Source organism: Puma concolor, chromosome A3 (assembly GCF_028749965.1).
Source record: "Puma concolor isolate L17-30 chromosome A3, mPumCon1.1.hap2, whole genome shotgun sequence".
NCBI lineage: Eukaryota > Metazoa > Chordata > Mammalia > Carnivora > Felidae > Puma > Puma concolor.
Genome location: NC_141669.1, coordinates 127,825,571 through 127,841,830, shown reverse-complemented (window position 1 = coordinate 127,841,830; position 16,260 = coordinate 127,825,571). Strand labels below are relative to the sequence as shown.

Here is a 16,260-nt window from a genome sequence, read left to right as displayed (position 1 = left end):
ATACGGAGACAGGATCTGCCCTTCACCCTTATTTGCTTCAAGTTTGCAGTGTTCTCTGAGGGTGCATAACATACCCATAGTTCTCTAAAAAGGGCACGAAAATACCCCTCTCCTTTCTGTGTGCATATCCAGCAAGGCTGGACTTTTCTTGAAACGTCACCAAAAGAACATATCTCACCAGGCTGCACGCAGGAGTAGACGTGAGAATCCAGCTGTCTTCTGCTAAACCGGACTCCAGAGAGACTGGCAAAAATGTAAAACAGTGCAGCTCTCCTCACTGATTTTATTTTGTTTTGCTAAAATGCTTACCGTTTAAAAAAAAAAAAAAACACATACGAACAAGTAGGTTTATTGTTACCATTTTTAGATAATGTGTTTGAGACTTGTCAGTTCTCTGACATGGTAGCGATCTCTAGGTAGCTAATGGGGGTCCTCAAGAATCGTTCAGAGTCACTAAGAGTCTAAAGGGACCTTGGTAACCGAACGACCGAGGACCGGGGCTGCTGACTGGCCCTGGCCTTGGGCTCTTCCGCAGTTTTGCAGGGCACCCCACAGTGAGTCCTGCCCCACGTGGATTAAATGGATCCAGATTCAATCGAACAGATGCCACGAAATCAAACAGAAACACAATGATGTAAGAATTCTCCCTGCTTCTCCACTCAGAGATGATGCAGCCGCGTGATGGGTGACGGGAATCTGCTCTTACCTCGGGGGGGGGGGGGCTGTGGTCCCCCCCCCCCCGCCTCCTATAACCTGGGTGTTTGGTGGATCCATCATTTGCTCATTTGTGCCACAAACGTCTGTTGAGGTCTCACTGCTTCCCAAGCTCTGTTCTAGATGTGGGGACACGGGCGGGAACGAGGCACGCAGGAAGCCCTGACGTCAGGGAGCTGATGCTTCTCGTTGGGCAGGCAGGTGATGAAAACCAGAAGACAGTTGCATTTGTCGGGTGGGGAGAAATACCACGGAGAAACAAAGTGAGGAGAAGAGGGAACACCGGGGTAGGGAGAGACCATCATAATAGGGTGGTTGGGGATGTAACCCAGGAAGGTGATATTTGAGCGAGTGCCTGGAAAAGGTGAGGAAGCGATCCAGGCAGGCGTCTGAGGAAGGGGGTCCTTCAGAGGGAACAGCGAGGGCAAAGGCCCTGAGGCAGAAATGAGCTCGGGCCTGGGAAGACAGGAGGAGGCCGCTGTGGATGGAGGAGAATGGACCAAGGCAAAATGAGGGAGATGAGGTCAGAGGGGACGCAAGACAGATCCCATGGAACCTTGCAGGCCATGCCAAGGAGTCTGGATTTTAGTGAGAGTGTGATACGGAGCCACTGAAGGGTTTCACGCAGGGCGGTGGCTTTATCGGATTTGTGATTTATCAGATGCCTTGTGGCTACAGTGGCAGAAGACGAGGGAGGAGGCTCCGACAGGGTCCAGGTGGGCGAAGGTGTGGCTGGGACCCCAAGCCGGTCACCGGGAGATGCGGGAAGGGCTCCGTCCTGGGTCCATTCTGAAGGGAGAGCCTCCGTGAAAGGCCGTCAGTGGACGTGAGTGGGGACAGAGGAGCCAAAGACCCTGGCAGGTGTGTGGCCTGGAGAGTCTGGCACTCGCTGGAATGTCGGCAGAGAGGCAGGTGCAGGGCACCGAGCAAGAGTCCAGCCTGATCCGCCTGTTGGGCACCAAGCGAGTTGACCTGAAGGTAGATAATGAAGTTTGTAATCATCCAAACGACACACAAAAATGGGGAAACGCCTGAAAGAGGCCCACAGACGTCTGGAACGTGGAAGGTGTCACGAGAAGCAGAGACCAAACCCCTGGCGTGTGAAATGGAGTGGTTTGTTCTGGGCAAGATGGACTTTCCAGAAGGTTCTACTTCATGTTTCACTGGCCTCTCCGAACTGCTCTGGCAAACGTCACTTAGCGTCGTTGGCCCGGCTCTGCGCTCCGGCCCATCTTTGCCAATAGATGTGGGTCGTGCCCGGCCCGTTGCTCTGTGTGGCGTAAACATCCTCGCCCAGGCTCGTTCCAGAGTCTCGGAGGGGCCTGGTTATTTTTCCGAGATGGTGTCACCTCTGGTGTCTATTTTCATTTCTCCAGAGACCCGTGTTTTCATCCCCGGCTCGACCCCCAAAAAGGAAGCGGCTTCTGTTTTAGGAACTCTGGGCCAGACATCATCTCATGGGTTGCCGTTCCCGTTTTATAGATGGAATTACCGAGGCTGAGAGAGAGGCACTACTTGCCCCAGGAGACCCAGGCCCTCCGACTCCGAAACCAGGCCCTTGAGAGCCACACTGCACCACCTCCCGCCCCCGCATCACTGGAGACCCGCACCCAGCCCAGGGTTTCTCAGCCCGAGCTCCGGGTCCTTGTCTGTGGTGAGGGCCGCCCTGTGCCCGGTAGGGTGGTTAGCGCGTCTCTTGTCGGGCCAGCAGCACTCTATCCGACAGCTGGGACAACCCACAGTGTCTCCAGACATTGCCCGGTGTCCCCGGGGGAGCACTTGCCCCAGCTGGCCCGATCCTTGTTAAGAGTACTCCGACACAGGAGAGAGGGAGGCTTGAGACCCTGGTCAGTGGCAGCTTTGCGCTGTGTGGCCTGTGTCTCACGCCCAAAACCGTTGACCCGGTCACCTCGTCAGCAGCTATGACTATGTGTCCGCTCCAGGCCAGGTACGGGAGGGTACCGCAGCACCCGGAAGGGACCCGTGCCCGGGGACATGATGATAAACGAGGAAGCAAATATCCACGGGTGATTTCAGAGAGTACAGAGGGCCACAGAGAAGGTAAACAGCCCGGCACAGGAGGACGGGGACCTTGAGGCGGGGCGATCCGGGCCAGCTGCTCGGACAAGGTGCCATCTGATCTGAGACATCCCAGTGAGTAGGAGCCAGTCCACGTGAGGGGGGTGCAGGCGCATGTCTGAGGTAGAGAGAAGAGCAGGTGCTAATGCCCTGGGGTGGCAGTGTGTTGGGAGCGCTTTAGGGAACGAGAGGCCGGGAGTGGCTAGAACAGAGGGAGCAGAGGGGCGAGCGGTGGGAGACGGGGGCAGAGGTAGCGACACTCGCGGGCAGCCAGGCCCTGAAGGGGGAGGGCAAGAGCGGTCTCGGGTTCAGAAGGGTCTTCTGGCTGTTTGGGGGTGACTGCGTTACGGGAAGGCAAAAAGGGACGCGGCAAGATGAGGGGAGGCCGTTTCCACTGTGAGCGAGGAAATGAGGATAAAGAAGCAAGACACGTTTCCATCACTTTTGAGACCTTCCCACCCTGAGGGCCTTTTGCCTCTTTTATTCGGAGTCCCAAACACGGGATCTGGGGAGTCAGGTTGCAGCTGTTGAGCAACTGTCTCCTCGGGGGGCCTTCCAAAACTCCAACCCTTTCTCTGCCTCTGAGTCTCCTAGCTCAAGATGCAAAGTCCCAGACTAGAGTCTGATTGGCCAAGCTCAGCCATACACCGACCCCTTAGGTGGGAAGGAGCACCCTGATTGACAGCTGGGACCTTTGTATTTGGGAAGAACCAGGGATGCGGTGGCTGTGGCTTTTCAGGGGTTACCTGAAGGAAAGGCGTGTGCGTGTGTATTCATGCATGTGTGGGTATGTTTGCTCCAAAATACGGAGGAAACTCCCAAGTCAAAATGGATAAACATTCATTGAAATATTTAGATCTGAATGTAAATCACGAAATGTAGCATGATTCAGCCAGTCAACTCTGGAATATTTCGACTCATAGTTGTTTATCCATTATTGCTAATGTAGGCTGTGGGGAGAGATGGTGTGGGGACAAATGTGCATTGGGAGACGCCAGTGTCCTTAAAACAGCCCGGCTGACAGCTCCATCCAGATGGCCCACGAGGGGCGGGAGAAAGCTCCACCCCCCCGGCAGTGGGTACTCTGAGTCCCACCAGTCCCGCTTGCTGGGCACTTCTCCACGTTCCTTACACCTGTTGGTTCCTTCCCCCCGCATGACAGTAGGCAGTGGCTTGCTGTCATTGCTGTGCACCAAGGCACAGAGGGGTGAGGTCACTTGCCTGGGGTTCCACAATGGGGAAGTGACAGACCAGGAGACTGGCTGCAGAGGCACGCTCTCGGCCGTTGTCCCGTGTCGCCTCCCGCGTCACCCAGACAGAGGACTAACTCGTGGCTGTCCTGAGGTTCAAGGGTCCCCCACCCCGGGCCCAGCCCGCTCTCCAGCACGGAGAGATGCCCCCAGGATTCCGGTTGCAGAAACCCTCCGTCGCCCCTGTATCCAAAACGATGCCTTCATCTGCCCTCCTGAGCGAGGTTTACCGCCAGCTAATCTCAGTCTCCAGTCCCTGCAACACACGGCTTGTAGAGACCACAAATGCGATTATGACGAGGCAATTTCAGTTAGATTCAGGGCTGGGAGAGATAACAGAAGGGCCTGGTTCTCCCATCAGACTCTGAATGGCTCCCCAGCAGCACTTAACTCAGACAAATGGAGGAAGCAGCCGGGAGGGGAACAGGCGCGGCAGGACCGGGAGGGAGGGTTTCAAAGCGACTTGGGGGCTAATCAATCCCCTTAAAGTTGGCGGCGAGGGAGGGTGGATTTTGACATCGGTCTCTGCAAGGGCTCTATTAAATAAGGTATTAATGGAGCAGGGAGGGGGACCCGTGGGCCATGACGAAACTAACGCTTAGCGGGCCTACGTCGTGTGCCGGGTCTGAGCAGTACAGGCATGTCTCAGAGATGTCGCGTGTTCAGTCCCCGACCGCCACAACAAAGCCAACAGAGCACTAAAGCAAGCCAAAGGAATTTTCGGTTTCCCCGTGTGTATAAAAGTGATGTTTACATTAAGTGTGCAATGGTATCGTGAAAAAGCAGTGCCTGGGGGCGCCTGGGTGGCTCAGGCCGTTAGGCGTCCGGCTCTTGGTGTCGGCTCCGGTCGTGATCTCACGGTTTCCTGAGTTCGAGCCACGCATCGGGCTCTGTGCTGATGGCGGGGAGCCTGCTTGGGATGCGCTCTCTCTCCCTCTCTCTCTCCCTCTCTTTGCCCCTCCCCCACTCACGCTGTCTCTGCCTCTCGCAAAGAATAGAGTTTAAAAAAATTTGTTTTAATAAAAAAAAAAAGGCAGCGCACATACCTTAATTTAAAAATATTGCTAAAAGGGGCGCCTGGGTGGCGCAGTCGGTTAAACGTCCGACTTCGGCTCAGGTCACGATCTCGCGGTCCGTGGGTTCGAGCCCCGCGTCGGGCTCTGGGCTGACCGCTCAGAGCCTGGAGCCTGCTTCCGATTCTGCGTCTCCCTCTCTCTCTGCCCCTCCCCCGTTCATGCTCTGTCTCTCTCTGTCTCAAAAATAAATAAAACGTTAAAAAAATTTTTTTTTAAAAATATTGCTAAAAAATGCTCGCCATCATCTGAGCCCTCAGTGAGTCGTAGTCACTGATCGCAGATCACCATGACAGATGTAACAGTGGTGAGAAGGTTTGGAATGTTCCAAGAATGGCCAAAACGCAACACAGAGACACAAAATGAGCAAAATGCTGTTGGGGAAAAAGGGTGCCAGTAGGCGTGCTGGACTCGGGGTTCCTCACGCTTCCAATTTGTAAAACATGCAGTGTCTGTGAAGCACAATTAAACGAAGCGCGTGGGGCGCCTGGGTGGCCCAGGCGGTTAAGCCTCCGACTTCGGCTCAGGTCATGATCTCACGGTTCGTGGGTTCGAGCCCCGCGTCGGGCTCTGTGCTGACAGCTCAGAGCCTGGAACCTGTTTCGGATTCTGTGTCTCCCTCTCTCTGCCCCTCCCCTGCTCGCACTCTGTCTCTCTCTTTCTCTCAAAAATAAACATTAAAAAAATTTTTTTGAATAATAAAAATAAAGCGAAGCACGAGACCACGTGGTGTGCCCAGATGTGTGTGTGTTAGTTCGGTCAGCAAACCCACGACATGGATATTGTCATCTTCCCCATTTTACAAATGGAGAAACTGAGGCATCAGAAGATTAAACTAGTTGCCCAAGGACACACAGCTTTCAGTGTTGCAACATATCTCCGAAAGCCCCCCTTTTTTTTAATTTTTTTTAATGTTTATTCCTTTTTTTTATTTTTTTCATGTTTATTTATTTTTGAGATAGAGACAGAGCATGAGTGGGGGAGGGGCAGAGAGAGAGGGAGACGCAGAATCCAAAGCAGGCTCCAGGCTCCGAGCTGTCACCACAGAGCCCGATGCAGGGCTCGAACCCACGGACCACGAGATCATGACCTGAGCCGAAGTCAGAAGCTCAACCGACTGAGCCACCCAGGCACCCCTATTCATTTTTTGAGAGAGACAGAGCATGAGAAAGGGAGGGGCAGAGAGAGAGGGAGACACAGAATCAGAAGCAGGTTCCAGGCTCCGAGCTGCCAGCACAGAGCCCGACGCGGGGCTGAGACTCACAGACAGTGAGATCATGACCTGGGCCAAAGTCGGACGCTTAACCGACTGAGCCACCAGGCGCCCCATCTGAGGGCCCCTTTAACGTGGAGTGTTGTTTTTGCTGGCGTCCTTCCTCTGGGACATCTGCACCCTTTCTGTCATGATCGCATTGTATCGGTGACTGAGCTGTCTGGCTGCAAATGGAGAGCTTCCCGCCCTGTGCATGTCAACCATCCCCACGGTCAGCTTCGTTTCCTCTCGGGCTCCTTTTCCCTTCCCCTCATGTTTCCGCTTCAGCTAGCTTTTCGTTTCTTGGTTGCTCTCTCTCATCTCTGTTGGCCACTTCTCCCCTTCGACAATCCACTTTTGTAACGGGTCTTGTAGACGTATCACCAGGGGACAGGGAGGCAACCCAGCCACGCGCTCTGCTGTCTGTGCATGAACTGAGTATCAGATGCACGGGGACCGGTCACCGACAGACTTTGCAAGAAATGACGTGACCGGGCCCTGGTCCTGATGTGCGTGTTCCTTACACAGTGATTGGTGGACGGGAGGGCCAGTAGCCACGTGTGTTACTTTGTGCAATTACAGTTAATGTGCCTCGGTGGCTAAGTCGGAACCGTGTTGTGGGAGACTGAACTGGGGAAAGTGACATTTGCGTGTATCGGGACCACGCAAGGCGAAGACCGCCACTGGCTGCTCTGTTCTTGTTGTCACTGCCGTTGGGTCGGTGGGTCGTCCCTTTGCGCCCTGGAGCCCCCTCGCTGCCTTGGCCCAGTTGAGAGTCTACTTCTCGCCCCTGTTTCTCCGGATTAAACACAGCCCTGTTTCCATCCCTGAGGGATCCCTCACCCCGCACGGGGAATTTTGCTCATAACACCAAGGGTTGAAAATCCCTTCCTACAAAGGGCCGGATAGTAAATGTTTTGGACTTGCAGCCACACGGTCTCTGTTGCAACAACTCAACTCTGCCATGGTGTGCACGCAGCCATAACGACTATATAAACACATGGGTGTGGCTCTGTTCCAGTAGAAGTATTGACAAAAACAGGTGGCAGCCGGATTTGCTTTGCCAAACCCTGCTCTCCGCTAAGCGTCTCATCTGCTTTTCCTCGGGTCTTTTGATTGCAAGTGCGAGAGCTCAACTGAAAAACTGAATTAAGCAAACAGAACAACCACCCCCTCTTGGTGGCAAGATGGCTGCCAGCAGCTTCAAGTTTATGTCCCCATCAGCTTTAAGCCATCTCGAAGAACGTCCCTTTTCCGGTAGCTCCCTCAAAGTCCCAGGGCTCACTCTCATTGGCCCAGCTTGGGTCACATGCCTGGCCCTGAACCAATGACAGGTAGCCAGGGGAATGTAGTCCTCTGATTGGTCCGGCTGAGATTATGCCTGCCACCCTGGCGTCTGGAGTTAAGATCAGCCCATGTGACTTAAGTAAGGAAGTAATGGTACCCAAAGGACCACGGTCAGGATCAAGCAGGCAAAATAAAAGTCTCCACTTCCAGGGGTAAATTTCCACCCTGTGCCTGGTACGCGGGAGGCAGTGAGTGCTCCATCCTTTCAACTGATGCCAGCCTGCTCCCGAGGGGCGGCGTCAGCCAGCACATTATCGGTGGCCTTTCCTGGCCTGGCATTTAATTCCTCTTAACCTGCCTGCCAAGTTATTCCACCCCCACACCAGCCCCCGGGTTGTTCTTTCTTTTGCGCCGTCCCGGCCTCGAAAGCTAAACGCTCGGGGCTCCAGCCAGGACATGGGCTGTATTTTTAATCTTGATTTTAATTCCAGCTCATTCTCCTGGCTGTATCTCCCAGCCCCGGAGCCCCAGGGCCCACGCTAATTTGCTTCTCCCACCTCAACTGGTACCAGAATAACCATTTTAAAAACCGCCTGGGGGAAATCTAATCAAATGAGAGCAAAATCTAATTTGGCACTAAAAGCCTTTGACTGAAGCCCTGTTTTCTAGGGTCTCGTGGAGCCTGAATAGTAAACTCTTTCTGGATTTTTTAAGAGTTGGGGGTTGGAGAGAGGAGAGAGATGTGAAAGAGGGCATTCCAGCGGAGGAAATGGCCTCGGCCACTTTGACACCCGTGGCATTGGGCGATAATGGGCAGGGGTGGGCTTCCCGAGGCGGCACCCCTCCAAGAAAGTTATCCCACCGGCCGGGCCAAGATTGAAGCTCCTTAGCATTCCAAGCTGCACCTTCATCAGAAAGACCTTGGTCCAGATCTTCAGGGAAAAACCATAGGATCCCAAGCTAGGGTTTGGGGGACCTAGGAGAGAACCCAGTATTCCCAGCAGGGAGATTCAGGGTGCCTTTTTCCCGGGGCTTTTGTTCACCCTTCAGGGTGAACCTGAGGGAAGTTGTATGTTTCTGAAGCTACTTGAGGTCTTGGGTTGCTTTCAGAATGTGTCCCGATTCCAGGAAAATGCACACAACATGTAAAATCTGGTGTATAGTATTTCAGGGGACATGTGGGCCCTTTTCAGTTTCCCCATCATGCCTCCTGTGGCTTCTGCTCACGATCTGGTCCCTCTACCCTGTGACGTCATCTTCTCCCTTCCTCAGTGGCTTCCCTGTGTTCCTCAAATGCCTCCAAGCTTGTTCCTGCCACAGGACCTTTGCACTTGCCGTTTCCTCTGTCTAGAGCAGTTTCCCTTGTATTCCTATTCCCCCTGATTCGTCCTCAGCAGCCTTCCTTGACTGCTCAAGCCCTTGGTACCTGCCGGGGTCCATCTCTAGCCACTTTGTTGGAACACCATCTTTATTTTCTTCATCACTTTGTTTTTACCAACAGCATCACCTCTGTGATCACAGTTCCCCCGCTAGAATGTCCACCCCAAGAGGGCAGGGACGCTGGTGGCCTCATTCACTGCTGTGTTGCCATCACCTGGGACGACTCCTGGCATACCATCGGGGCCTAATAAATGGGTGTAGATATGTGAATCCACATGTGCTCAGGGCAGTGTCACCCCAAACCAAGCAGTTTCCATGGGCTTCCACCAGGCCTGGGTACAGTGATGTGCTATTTCCTGAAGATTTTCCTCTCAAATGTTTTACGCTTTGACTTCAGTGTCTACGAAGGGAAACTCCCCCATCACCACCAGTGTTTGTCACGAATGGAAAGTGCCGGGGCTCCATAAGGGGAGGGGGGGGAGCTCCTTAAATTTCACCCTCTTCCTGGGGCGCCTGGGTGGCTCAGTCGGTTAAGTGGCTGACTTCGGCTCAGGTCACGATCTCGCAGTCCGTGAGTTCGAGCCCCGTGTCGGGCTCTGGGCTGATGGCTCAGAGCCTGGAGCCTGTTTCCGATTCTGTGTCTCCCTCTCTGACCCTCCCCCATTCATGCTCTGTCTCTCTCTGTCTCAAAAATAAATAAACGTTAAAAAAAAAAAATTAAAAAAAAAAAATTTCACCCTCTTCCTAAGGTCTGGGCCTTCGCAGGAAACGTTTGCTGACCCCTGCCGTGTGTCATTCTTCCCCAAGGAGGAGGAACAGGAGAGAGGGGAGAGGGGCCGGCAGGGTTTATCAGAGTAGTGCTCCCCATATATGGAAAGACCTCACATCAAATGTGAGGAATAAGGTCACTGAGGTTTAGCAGACCTTGTTTCCTGGACGGTACTTGATCTCTAGGGGCCTTTTCAGCCCTCGCTACGTGGTTCTGTTGCTGAGGAGGGGGGACAGGTGCAGGTGGCAGGTGGAATTGTTTAGCTCCGCGTTTCTCACCCGCAGACTGTAGGCATTTTACACGGGATGGTTGGTGCGGGGCCTCCCGAGCGCCGTGGGATGTTCAGCCGCATCCCTGGCCTCGGCCCCCTGGATGCCAGTTGCACGTCCCAGCCCCATCTGTAACAAAACCGAAAACGTCTGTGGACATTGCCGAGTGTCCCCTGAGGGGCAAACCGCCCCTGGCTGAGCGCCACTGCTTTCGGGGAGGGCCGCGAGTGTCTGAACGTGCCGTGTTCCCGAGGGAGAAATCCAGGCCTTCCGCTCGCCCGGGCCTTGGACGCTGAGGCCCCTTAGTCCGGCCGACATCTCAGTCCTTGTGCCCTGACACCCGCTGGGGACGCACAGTCGCTGTGTAAGTGGACACCCGCCACCTGACTGCTTTTTTTTTTCTTTAATGTTTATTTTTGAGAGACACAGAGACAGAATGAATGTGGGTTGGGGCAGAGAGGGAGGGAGACGCAGAATCCAGGCTCTTCGCTGTCAGCACAGAGCCCAACGCGGGGCTCGAACTCTCGAGCTGTGAGATCGTGACCTGAGCCGAAGCCGGGCGCTCAGCCGACTGAGCCCCCCAGGCGCCCATTCCTAACTGCTTTTACTCTCTGAATATCGGATGTTACCCGGGACTCCGAGCCCGGTGGCCAGTTTCCCTGCCCCTCCTCCCCGGAAAGCTCGGGTTCTTTCTATGTCCACTTTGCCCCCCAGCCACGCAAAGGGAGGCCCCACCCTGGGCTTACCCTGAAGCTGCTCGGGACCCTCTCTTCGCCTCCTCTGGTGCCCAGATCCTTCCAGGAGGTGCTTCCTCAGCCTCCTGGCCCAGCTGGTGCCAGGGGAGGATTGGATGGACGTGCGTCCCTTTGTCCTGTGCCACGGGGACTCGGGAATTGGCTGCTCGGGTCCTTAAGGGGGCTTCCCACCCCGAGGCGGTCCCAGCCACCTGCCAGGTCTCCAGGAAAGTGTCCCCATGGAGGGCCCCAGCTCTATCCCCGCTCCCCCGACCCAAGCCAGGTTGGGGGTGGGGGGGGGGGCGGGGGGCCGTCTCATCCTCTGCTGCCAGCACAGCCCGGCCCCAGGCCACTCCTTCTCCTGTGGATGTTCGCCTCCCCGTCTGTCTCCTCTCATCTTCGGCTCTGAACAGGCACCTGCCCAACACTCGCACTTTGCCGGGCACGAGGCACCCTGCAACCCGCTTCAGCAGCCCCAGCTCTCCCACTCTTGAACCCTCAGTGCTGGTTCTCAGGTGTCTCCGAGGCCCCGGTGTCCTCATCTGAAGGAGAGAGGCGGCATAGGGCCTCTGTCCCTGGAGAAACGGTCACTTGGAACTGGCTTTATCGGTTGTAATTTTTAAAACTCCCAGTCGCTCGCTGAGAAGAAAAAAGAACAAGAAAGTACCACCGAGAGGATCTCGTCTGCTCCCTCCTCCCCCACCGAGGGTTTTTTGGGTGAATCACGGTCATTTTTCTTTAAGCTCTGTGGCCGGTGTCGAACGTGCACGCGGGGAAGCGCGTGGCTCCTGAACGTCTAGCTCAGTGGGGTTTCACCAACCGAAGCACCCGCGTTGCAGCGAGAGAGAGAACGAGGCTGTGCCCCGGGAGGCGTGCCCTGCCCGCTTGCTTTCCTCCACCGTACGTCCATTTTCCCCGTTTTGGAGCATCTTCTGAATGAGACCGTGCGGTGTGCGTTGTTCCATATCTGGTTTATTTCTCTTAACGTGATTAGGTGGTTGAGACACGTCTGGGTTGTTGTTTCTTTTTGAGAGCGAGCGTGCGCACACACAAGTCGGGGGTGGGGTCAGAGGAAGAGAGGGGGAGAGAGAGAGGATCCTAAGCAGTCTCCATGCTCAGCACAGAGCCCGACGCGGGGCTCGATCTCACGACCACGAGATCTTGACCGGAGCCGAAATCGAGAGTCAGGCGCACGACCGACTGAGCCGCCCAGGCGCCCTGAGACGCGTCTGGTTCTTAAACGCGACATCCCGCGACGGGAACAGCCAGCAGTGGATTCAGCCACCCCTTTGGTTGACGGGCATCCGACTGGCTCCTAGCTAGCTATCTGCTGTCGCGAAGAGCGCTACCCTCAGCGCGTCCTGCTCACGCTCGTGAACCAACAAATGCTTTACCGTCGAGCGAACACCCAGGGTTCGAATCGCTGGGGCACAAGGTGCGAGCGCGCTCAGGCTCAGCAGACGCCGCCAGCCAGGGTCCCGCAGGAGGAGGACCCGCCCGCGTGGCCCTGGCCGTGTGTAAAGGGCCCGCGTTCCACATCACCAGCAACAATCGGCACCGTTCGTTTTCTAACGTCAGCTCTTGTGTTCTGGTCCCGTGTCGTAGACAGGGTTCGAGGGGCCCATAAGCCTGCCCGGGAAAGAATCGCACTCTTACTTTTATGGCCCTGCACCGTCGCTTAGCATCGCCTTCGGCGAGGAAGGTAGACCACGCACCGTAACCCGAGAGGATCCGTCGTTCGGTCGTCGTACGAGTCCCCGATCTCGTCGTGCCCCACGGCCCTGGTTGCAGATGCCAGAAAATATTCTCACTGATCACCCCTGTGAAATTATTATTCTTCCCAAGGCCCTTTACCAGCGGTTTTGAGAGGGCGGGTTACTAGGTGGCACGTTCTTTGAATGCTCGGATAATTACGTTTCAGAATAATTTACTCGCTCTCTAATCCTATATATTTTATTTTAGGCTTCGCCTGCTTTCGAAGCGCTCGGTGGCTCGGGGTAGCGCTGCTTTCACACCTCGGGGACACGGTGGTCGGGTGGCAGAGAAGGCTCTTGCTGACCGTGTTCTCACGTGGCCTCCTGACCCTTCTCCCCTCCAGCTTTCTTCGGGAAGTATCTTAACGAATACAATGGCTCCTACGTGCCACCAGGCTGGAAGGAATGGGTCGGCCTGCTGAAAAACTCCCGTTTTTATAACTACACGCTCTGTCGGAACGGGGTGAAGGAGAAACACGGCTTCGATTACTCCAAGGTACGTCCTGCGTGGCCCCCTCGGCGGGGGTGGGGAAGGGGGTGGCAGCGCTGAGCGTGACCCGGGAGCTCCACTGCCTGGCTTTGGAGGGTGACCCTGTCCTAGACGAGGGATCTCGCGCAGCCAGCGCGTATCATCTCGGTGTTTTCATCTCTCGCATAACAGTCTCTGAGAGCGTTGTCCGCAATCTGCCGGGGCAGAACATTCTGGCAGAAAGCGCACGCACAGAGGGTACCGATCCGTGAATTTTCGCAAACCGAGCAGGCGCGTGCACCCAGCGCCCAGGCAGGTCGGCAAGCAGCGCGCCCCCGCCAGCCCCGAGAGCCCCCCCGTGTAACCCCTCCCACCAGCCGTCCCCCCACGGGGACAGCCACCCGCAGACGCACGCTGTGGCACGTTCATTCTGAATCCGGCTTCCTTGGCTCCGCACCACGTTGACATCCAGCCCCGTTGTCGTGTGTGGGTGACCCCGCCCCCGAGGAGACCCTTCCATCACCATGGATTGGCTGTGCCTGTTCTAGAACCTCGCGTAAATGGAATCGTGTGCTGTGTGCTCTCCCGGGTTGAGGTTTTTCCGCCTGGCGTCACGCCTGTGACGGTCACCCCTGTGGCCACACGTCATCAGCGGGAACTGCTACGAAGCGCCCCCTTGCGGGGATGGGGGGTAGGTGTCCGTTCACGCCCGGGGGGACATTGTGGTCTCCAGTTTGCGTCTCTTAGGAGTCAGGCTGCTGGGAACGTCCTCTCACGGGGCTTTGGGGAGGCACACGGACTCTTCTCCCGGGGCCTAGAATTGCCACCTAGATACACGGTAGGTTACGTGGCCGAACCAGGTGTAGGTTCCCGGTTTACGGCCAGAAATGTTACAAGAGCTCCCGTTGTTCCACGGTGCTTATCAGCACGGGTATTGTCGTCTTTTTTTTACTGGGGTATCGTGGCATTTCATCATGGTTTTACCAGAAAGATTTTTGAGGATCACATAAGTGAAGGTGATCAGAAAAGCCCTTTCTCCATAGTGATACTCCGCGCGGAGCGGTTCAGGACAGCCAACTTCCTCTCTAGGGCGCCACAGACCCAATATTTTAGGCTTTACGAGCCACACAGGCGCTGTGGCAACGACCCAAGCCTGCCGTTGTAGTATGAAAGCCACCGCAGGTAATGTGTAAACAAGTAAGCTTGGCTAGTTCCAGTAAAACTTTATTTATAAAAACAGGCAGCGGCTGGTCCACGGGCTAGAGTTTGCTGATTCTTGGCCTAAGTGAGGGGGAGGAGGAGGGGGAACTGACAGTGATGTCTCCTCCAAACTTTCCATTAAAAAAACAAAAATCCGGGGGCGCCTGGGTGGCGCAGTCGGTTAAGCGTCCGGCTTCAGCCAGGTCACGATCTCGCGGTCCGTGAGTTCGAGCCCCGCGTCAGGCTCTGGGCTGATGGCTCAGAGCCTGGAGCCTGTTTCCGATTCTGTGTCTCCCTCTCTCTCTGCCCCTCCCCCGTTCATGCTCTGTCTCTCTCTGTCCCAAAAATAAATAAACGTTGAAAAAAAAAAATTAAAAAAAAAAAAAAAAATCCGGAGACGAGCAAATATTCCTGGCCCAACTAAATCTTCTAAGCCAGCTCGTGTGCCCCCCCCCCCCACAGTTGACCCATTCTTTCCCCACACTTTCTTCCCTTCCCTCTCTCTTCCCCACGCTCACTGCCACTGACCCTGGGCCTGGCTGAGTGTCATAACCGGGGCTCTGTGGGGTAGTGTGATGACCGCCCTCCCTAGTTGGTCTCTCTCTGAATCGCTGCACAAGGCTCCCAGGCAGAAGTCGGCAGGGGACAGGAGCCACACACACAGGATGGGAAGCCAGGCGTAGGGGAGACGGCAGGTGGGTGTTGGGGACTAGGAAGAATGTATCCAAGAGGGGGCAGCCAACGTCCATCAGGCCTGTCGGTCTTGCATAGAAACGTGGGCCCAAGAGGGCCAGGTTTTCTGATTTTTCAGCAGAAGCTACAAACTGATGCATTTTTTTTTTTTCCTGTGAGATCTCCTGATTTTTAAACAACGGCAGCTAATTTCCTAGAATCCTGCGTGAATCAAGCGTGCCTGACCCGTGGATGTACAGCCTTGGCGGCCCCCTGTCTTGTTCTGCCCACCGCCCTCTGGGGACCGGGCAGTGACTTCCCGTCTTAGAGTTGGAGGACTGGGGTGCAGAGCCCCACCTTGACACATATCATGTGCCCTTGGACATGCTACCTACTCCTAAGAGCCTCAGTTCCCAAATCTGGGAAGTGGGCACACTGGTACATACTTAATAACGTGCACATCTTTTTATTGAGTGCCTATTAGGGTCCAAGCAACTGTGCTGGGTGGCTTTTGTTTGTTTTTTTTTAAACGTTTATTTATTTTTGAGACGACGCGAGAGACAGAGTGCAGGCGGCAGAGGGGCAGACGGAGGGAGACACAGCCTAGAGCCCGACGCGGGGCTCGAACTCACGAACCGTGAGATCGTGACCTGAGCCGAAGTCGGACGCTTCACCGACTGAGCCGCCCAGGTGCCCCCGTGCTGGGTGTTTTATGTGTAGTATTTCTAATCCCCAGCAATCAGAGGCGTGAGCGGACTAGTCAAGTTTGGTCATGTCATTCGTTCATTCCCTCAACAAGTATTTGTTGAGAGCCTGCTATATGCCAGGCACTGTGTTAGGTGCTGGGTACCCAGGGATGAACAAAAACAGATCAGGCATTCACAGCCTGGGATGTGGAGGTGGGTTATTAACTGTGAAGTGATGGGCCCACGTGTGTGCACGCACTCGCACATACACCGTCACATCGGCCCCGTTGCCCACTTCATCAGCTCCATACGAGCCAGTTCAACCAGACCAGCCTTGTCCGTTCTTACAAGCACCCCCAAATCTTTGCTAGTGCTCTCCTGCCCTGGATTTTTCCAAGTTTTACCCATCTTCTCTTCTGTGAATCCTTCCCCAAGGGCCCCAAACTACAGGATTTATCCTTTCTTGAATCACACCGGCCTCTCTCAGTTGCTTGTGAACAGAAACTCAACTCAAAATGGCTCAACTGAAGAGGAAACGTCAGCTTATTTAACTGGTCCAGCAGTAACGGCATCAGGCACGGCTGGATCCAGGGGCTCACACAAAATCTTTAGGCGGTGGTTTCTTTCTCCTCTAAGCTCTGTTTTCTTCTCTGCGGCACCATCTACGGTCTC

At 55.1% G+C, this 16,260-nt stretch overlaps 1 protein-coding gene across 3 annotated transcripts in view; it reads left to right on the top strand.

Moving 5' to 3' along the window:
- Window positions 1-16,260, top strand: part of SULF2 (sulfatase 2) — a 120,520-nt gene that overhangs the window by 67,951 nt on the left and 36,309 nt on the right. For all 3 annotated transcript variants that reach the window (XM_086702424.1, XM_086702425.1, XM_086702426.1), the window contains exon 4: window positions 12,906-13,057. In XM_086702424.1, coding sequence (XP_086558550.1) covers window positions 12,906-13,057 — 152 coding nt within the window. The remainder of the gene's footprint in view (window positions 1-12,905; window positions 13,058-16,260) is intronic.